The 7,500-nt window shown below is 43.7% G+C and overlaps 1 protein-coding gene across 1 annotated transcript in view; it reads left to right on the top strand.

Moving 5' to 3' along the window:
• Nucleotides 1-1,058: 1,058 nt before the first annotated feature.
• The window catches only part of tpm4a (tropomyosin 4a), a 20,220-nt gene continuing 13,778 nt past the window's right edge, over nt 1,059-7,500 (top strand). Inside the window, 3 exon segments of the mRNA XM_084473133.1 lie at nt 1,059-1,341; nt 3,988-4,032; nt 4,034-4,114. Coding sequence (XP_084329259.1) covers nt 1,228-1,341; nt 3,988-4,032; nt 4,034-4,114 — 240 coding nt within the window. The 5' untranslated portion in view covers nt 1,059-1,227.

Below are 7,500 nucleotides of genomic sequence, written 5' to 3'. Positions count from 1 at the left end.
CTAAGGCCCCATTTGAGAAAATATGATCACACTTGCATTTTTTTTCTAAAGGCAATTACAACCTCCCCCATCTCCTATCCCTGTTTGTTCCCCCTCACTCACAATGTCTCTCTCTATGTATCTTGCTCTCTCTCTCTCTCTCTCTCTCTCTCTCTCTCTCTCTCTCTCTCTCTCTCCCCCTCTCCTTCTCTGGCATATTCCATTTCTTCTTTTACTTCAAAGATGCCTTTGCTGCTTCTATTTTCTCCGCCGTCATGCTCCATAGCTTTATCTTTGCCTCTCTCTCTGGCATTCTTTCCGTCTGACAATCTCTCCCTGATTTGCATTTAGCTCCCCTTATCATCTCTCTCTCTCTTCACTTCACAAACACTCACAGACTCACAGAATCATCCACACACACTGTTACAGAAGTTACACAAAGTTAGCTGTGAGTGCTAGTGAGTGTCAACAAAGCCCTTATCCATTGGAAGCAGGGTAGCGATGGGGAAACAGAGCCTGACCAGAGAGACACGGCAACCCCAAATAAGGACAACATCCCTGGCAGGAAAGCCACTGAGGCCCCGCACGGCACAGCAGCCAAACCAGACCTCAGAAAGGCCATAGATGAGTGCTTTGATATGGTCAAGTGTGTGTGCGTTCGTGTGCATGTGTGTTTGCACTTATGTGTTTGTGTGTATGTGTGTTTATGTATTTGTGTGGGTGTGTATGTGTGGGTTTGTGTGTGTGTGTGTGTGTGTGTGTGTGTGTGTGTGTATTTGTGTTTGTGTGGGTGTGTGCGAGGCGTGTGTTTGCATATGTGTGCGAGGCGTGCATGTTTGTGTGATAGTGCAGAATGGATGGAATGGGAGAGAGGCAGATGGAGAGAGGGTGGAGAGGGAGGTTTGGGAGGAGAAGGAGGAGAGGGAGGAGAAGAAGGAGAGGGGGGAGAGGGAGGAGAAGGAGGAGAGGGGGAGAGGGGGGTATCACTTGAGATGGGAGGCAGGTTCTGTTGCTGTTTAAATCACTCCCAGCAGCTCCTAGGGTCAGTGGCTCCTACCTCCCTCCCTCCTTTCTTCTACTTGCGTTGCTCTCTCGCTCTTCTCTCTTTCACTTTCCCCCCTTTTGGATTCAGGGGCTGCTCCCACTCACCGCTTCGAAACCAAAGGAGCAAAAGCCAGCCAGGTGTGCTCTTCCACAGCTCCATTTTCACATCCCTTTCGGAGCAGAAGCCAACTCAAGCCAGCCACCATGGAGGCCATCAAGAAGAAGATGCAGATGCTGAAACTGGACAAGGAGAACGCCATCGACCGGGCCGAGCAGGCAGAGACGGACAAGAAGGCGGCGGAGGACAAATGCAAGCAGGTGGGAGAGAGACAGAAACAAAGTGTTTGAAGATGGTTGAAGACTAGGGAGGTTCGGGCAGGCGAAAGGACCGGTGGATGTGTTCTACATCTTGTTCAGATTGTGTATGATAAACAAAGCCAAAAGGTAAAAAGGATCATACAAATGATTATTAAATAAAGAATTACGAATATGTTACTATTGCGTATCTTATTAGAGTTATTAGGGCAGCTACAAGGTATTCAAGATATAGGTACTAAGTGATGGATAGCTGCCTAATGCCCAATACACAAAGCAGGTAGCCTCTTTAAGGAATTGCATGTGAGACCTAATTTGTGTAGGAGAATGATGTTTACGTGTAGTCTACGTAAATCTTATGACATACATTATAAAGAGTGACACATTGTTGTTGTTTTTTTATATATTTGGTATTCAACAGTTGTCAAATTGATCATAACATTGATACAATGCCAGAAAGGCCTACTTCAATGGAAACAAGCTGTGTAACTATTTGACTGACAGACGTGAATGTTAACTAATAGAGGGCCCAAGATTATAAGATTATAAGTAAAACATCTCGAGCATTTATAAATCCATACAATAACTCACCATACTACATTTTTAATTGATATACATTTCAACTCGCAACACAAATGCTCTTCAAAGACACCTGAGGTCTGGATTCTTGGAATATGTTGACAGTGGCTACCCTTGCTATTTATTGATCTAGGTGAACCTTCCAAGCACTCTTAGGCCTACATTATGCAGATGAGAGAAGCAAATCACATCAGCACACATAGTTAGCAATGGGGACTTTCCAGACTGTGCCTAAAAGGCTGCTAGGAGCATTTCAGTACACAACAAAACATTTGTTTATTTATATTATGGAAACAAACAAACAAACAAAGAATGAATGCATGAAAAAAGAAAGAAAGAAGAAAGAAAGACTCAGAGCAATACTCATAATACTCAGAAAGTACTGTAGATGTTTAATGTAAGACAAGACAGTGTTGTTGACATTAAGGCTGAGCACACTATTGGCACTCATTCTGATTGGATCTCATTAGATCATCACATCCCACCCACTGCACTGATTTGACAGTCGAGGTGATGATCCACCCTGGATGAGTACAACAGAGAGCGACGCTAGAAAGGGCAGCCCACTTCACTAACTATGGAGCGGATACAGCAGACATTCTTCTGCAGTGACTCTGTTTAGGCTGGGCTAGCCTGCTGCCAGGGAGGTCAGCTCAGAGGGCCACCACTGAGGGTAGCGCCAGACTCATGTGAGGTCGACCCTATGCTGATTACACACAACACATAAACACAGACACACACACATCAGAATCACCTCAGTACAAAAGCACAGCCACAGCGATAACCCAAAGTATTTTTAGGAAACAGATAGACAGTCTGTGTGAATTATCCAGCAGGATTATCACTTCTGACTAGCTCAGAGAGGAACACTGATTAGCAGGAGCATTTACCCTGTGTGTGTGTGTGTGTGTGTGTGTGTGTGTGTGTGTGTGTGTGTTGGGGGGGGGGGGGGGGGGGGGGGTGCTGAGAGTGAGAGGATAGATTAGTCTGTGCATACCAGGGCTTATGTTATTGTGGTTCATAACAAACCCTTAGTAGTAGTATGGGGCAGATGCACTAAAACAATTGTATTTATCACCTTAATAAAGGTTGTTATTATGTTTGTTTTGTTATAAGATCTAGTAAAATGTAATTTAAATAACTATATTTGAGTCATTATTGCGATTTTACTGCTATGTCACTGAAACAAGCTATGAAACAATGTAAAATAATTATTTAATAATGAACATGCAATCTTAAGCATAAAAAAGCACTGGTTGGAATATTTGTATACTGTAAATATGTATTTTACTTTTGAACAATCAAACAAGTCATCAAGTCATCAGTAATTGCTAGGCTACTATACAGATTTGATTGCAATTATGGGAACTTTTTTGATTAGAAGCCAAAATATATTATCTTAATAATTATACACTGAGTACGGAAATAAATAACCAATTCACCTAAACTACAGGAGAAAACCTATTTAAGGGTGGCCTGCACTAAAACGGATACTGTGTTAAAGAGGAACCTTTTAATATCAGGAAAATCAGATTGCCCCAATTACTATGCCATGTGAACGGATCCCGATCAACACAACCACTACAACAAAGACGATTCAAAATAAGAAAATAGAATACAACATCATAGAAAAGAGTAGAGTACAATATATAAACAAGTGCAGAATAGAAAATAATAGGGGAGAGGCAACAAGAGTAGACGTGTACAGTAGTGTCAACAGTAGAGTAGAGTAGAATATAATATAGTATAATGAGCAAGTTCAGCACAACCAAGTCAGGCCTGTTTAAATTGTAACTTTGTTACCTTTGATACTTTTCCTGTAGGCATAAATAAATAAATAGATGATAAAATAAAATAAAAAAATAAAAAATAGAATCTAATAGAGGAGCGCATCATAGAATCAAACATAATATAATAGAGCAGAATAGAATAAACCCCTCATATAATAGAGCAGCGTCGCATAGCATCGATCTAACCAGAACAGGACAGAATAGTCCTCCGTATGAACGAGGGCTGAGCAGGGAGCGCCAGCCACTGCCAGGCCTCACCAGATATTGTGTGTCCCCTCAGCTGGAGGACGAACTGATGGATCTGCAGAAGAAGATGAAGCAGACGCGAGGATGAGCTGGACAAGTATTCAGAGGGCCTGAAAGACGCCCAGGAGAAGCTGGAGCTGGCCGACAAGAAGGCAACGGATGTGAGTGGAGCATCTTTCTCATCTCGCTCATGCACACACACACACACACACACACACACAAACACACAGGCGACTCACACACACACGCACGCACACAGGTGACACACACCCACACACACACATACAACACACACACAAAGTTCAAAGTTCAAAGTGTACTTTATTGTCAATCGTACCATGCACACACCGTAATTACACAGAGAATCGAAATTGCGTTTCCCCATACTCCAAAATGTGCAAGTAATATTTGTAACACACAACATATAACATAAAAGTGCAAAAAGACAACAACAACAATAGACACAACAAGTCAAAATGAGGTATGTTATTGAGGAGCAGTAATAAAAGGTGCAATATAATAAGGCGCACGTACAAAAGTAGCAGCAAGAGGATATCATATGTATAACAAGGGGATACATATGTATTGTAAACACCCCCCCCCCCCCCCCCCACACACACACACACACACACACCACACACACACAACATTTCAGAAAAACAAGTATATAATAATGAAGTGTCACTTCATTTTAAACATACCTTATTCTGGACCAGAATAGTATAGATAAAATACCCCAATAGAGAGATCAACCAGTTCTATCCTTCACACATCAACACTCGTGGGCTCTGATATGCACTCTGCTGCCCATCCGTTCACGGCTCACTGTCGCTGTGCCATTGCCCACCGTGAACTCCCTTTGATCACTGCTGGCTTGGTCTCCACAACGGAGATCCCTGGATTCCTGAGGCAGCCAGTCCTGACAGAATGAACACAGGAATAAAATGCAGACACACATCCATATTCATGCCACACACGCACTCATATACACACACACACACATGGAAACAATAAAACACGCACAGGCAAACAGTACAGTTCATTCAGAGTGCTGAAAGAGGAGTGTGCGAGTGTGAGTATGAACACAAACACTGACCCGTTCACATGAACCTTTCATTCCTCAGCAGGTGGGCTCATCACAATCAGGGTTAAGTTAACTGACAGGTATGATTTAGAACTTGGCCTCTTGTCATCATGATGATGATGATGATGATCATCATGGTTCTATTGTTTGACATATACAATTGGAGTCTGACCAAAAGTTTGCAGATAGCAATCTTTTGAATTGAGCGTTTGGAAGTGAACTTTAGATAATTTGTCCTTAAGGATTCAATCGTGAACGAAAGTCTATATATCAAGCCAAGATATGTGATCAATGATTTATTGTTATTTATGCAATGCATATGCATCAAGTACCCCTAAATTAGTAAATTTAACCAAATATCTCTGTGGCTTATCAGATGCATTGTGGGACAGAACAATATATACCAATCTAGACTGGAGACGACTCTGGAAACCACAGCACTCTGTATCTGTCAATGGTTTCTGGGCCAGAGAGAGCGAGGGAAAGAGAGGGAGAGACAGAGAAAGATCGAGAGAGCGAGGGCGAGAGGGTTAGACCGAGGAGAGAGAGAGACACAGAGGCAGAAAGAAAGTGTGAGAATAAGCGAAAGAGAGCCGTAAGAAAGAGAGAGACAGAGAGCTTGAGAATGAGCCAGAGCAGAGGTGGGAGGGGCGGGGGAGGGAGGGCGGGGGATGATGCGTTGCAGACCATCTCTTGTGAGTATCTTTTTTATTGTTGAGATCTTGCAGAGGATTCCCCGGGAAACGCAAAGAGTCGTAAAACTCAAGCAAGGAAGGCGTTCTGCGGAGAGAGAGAGGGGGTGAATGAGGCAAGAAAAGTGTTTACATAAACTCCCCCCCCCCCTAAAGAAAAAAGTATTCCATGAAACTGGGTCTCTGAACCACAAGGCTGTTAAAACTGCTACTGGAAATTGTGATTTCTTTGACCTCGCTTGATCAACATCTCCCTGCTGGATGCGTCTGTGGAAAACGTTTATTCTTTCCTCTGAGTTTAAAATCAAATCAAATATTCCAATATGAAAGAAAACCATTTACTCTGGAAATACAACACCGCAACAAGACATTCCACCCGAATAGGCCTACCCGCGCAGAGATTCAACTCTGCTTACTATGAATGCCCCGGATGTCACCACACATCACTTATTAAGGGCAGCAGTCCGGTCATTACACACATGAATTCATACGCAGTCTCCTTCCTGACCAGACAGTTAACCTGGTGGGAGTAAAGACAAGCAAGCATGCATCTGTCTGGTTCATTGAGTCACACACAGTACATCTGACCTGATTCCAGATGGAATATACTGGTTGCAGAAGAAGAATAGTGTTAATGTGTGTGTGTGTGTGTGTGTGTGTGTGAATTTTTATGTGTGTGTGTGTGTGTGTGTGTGTGTGTGTGGGTGTGAGAGCGCATATGTGCATGCATGTGGGTGTGTGTGAGTGTGTGTGTGTGTGTGTGGGTGTGCGTATATGTGTTGATCCTTGATGGTTCTGCTGGTAGTGATCATGGCCCAGGACAACACATGATTGTTTTAAAAGGGAGAACTCCGGCGAGGGGAAGGGGGAGAGCACGCAGGCAGGGGGTCTGGTATGTGTGGGAATGCTGCAGGGAGGGCAAACAGAAAGCCTCTCACTCCTGTGTCTAATGAAATCAATGCTTGTAGCGTGTCCGGTGTTTACTGGGCCAAACCAGCAAGGGCTCCGACAGAGGTCCTAATGCCGAGGCAGGAGACATTCGTCTTCTCTCGGTTTTGCGACAATGAAGCAAAGTTTGAAACACAAGAACGGGAAAAAAAGTGAGGTTGTGGGAGAAGGAGATCCGGCAGCTATTGTTCACAGCTATGTGCATGGAAACGAGAACGCATAGAGTAAACACACTGCAGGCCAGCCAATAACAGGCCAGCGGCACAATGTGACCCTGAAATAGACTATAATGATATATTTAATGTTATGGATGTTCTCCTGAGTGAAGATATCTCACACACTGATTGCATGCTGACATGCGCGTGGACCCACGCGAGCACGCACAAACACACACACACACACATGCACTAATACACCAGGACACTGATGCCACCTGATGCATTTCACTGTAACGTGAAATGTCAAGTTAACAACGCGTTGTTGTCTATCAGGTATGTAGGCCTACCTGTAGCTACGGTTAATGATGTTTGCAGTTGCTTTTTTTTTTTAACTTCTGAATGACACGTCACGCACGCAGGACAATGGTGAGAGAGAGAGAGAGAGAGAGAGAGAGAGAGAGAGAGAGAGAGAGAGAGAGAGAGAGAGAGAGAGAGAGAGAGAGAGAGAGAGAGAGAGAGAGAGAGAGAGAGAGAGAGAGAGAGAGACATACACACACACACGCCCCGCCTATCCTGAACCGTGACTTCATCAAGCAAATCGCGCTTCGGTGACTTGGAGACTGGTACTTTGACTCCCCTCATCATTCCAGCATTTTCTATTCGCT

Source organism: Micromesistius poutassou, assembly GCF_964030765.1.
Source record: "Micromesistius poutassou genome assembly, chromosome: 9".
In the NCBI taxonomy this organism is placed as follows: domain Eukaryota; kingdom Metazoa; phylum Chordata; class Actinopteri; order Gadiformes; family Gadidae; genus Micromesistius; species Micromesistius poutassou.
Note: the sequence above shows the minus strand (reverse complement) of the source record. Positions and strands in the feature narration are given on the sequence as shown.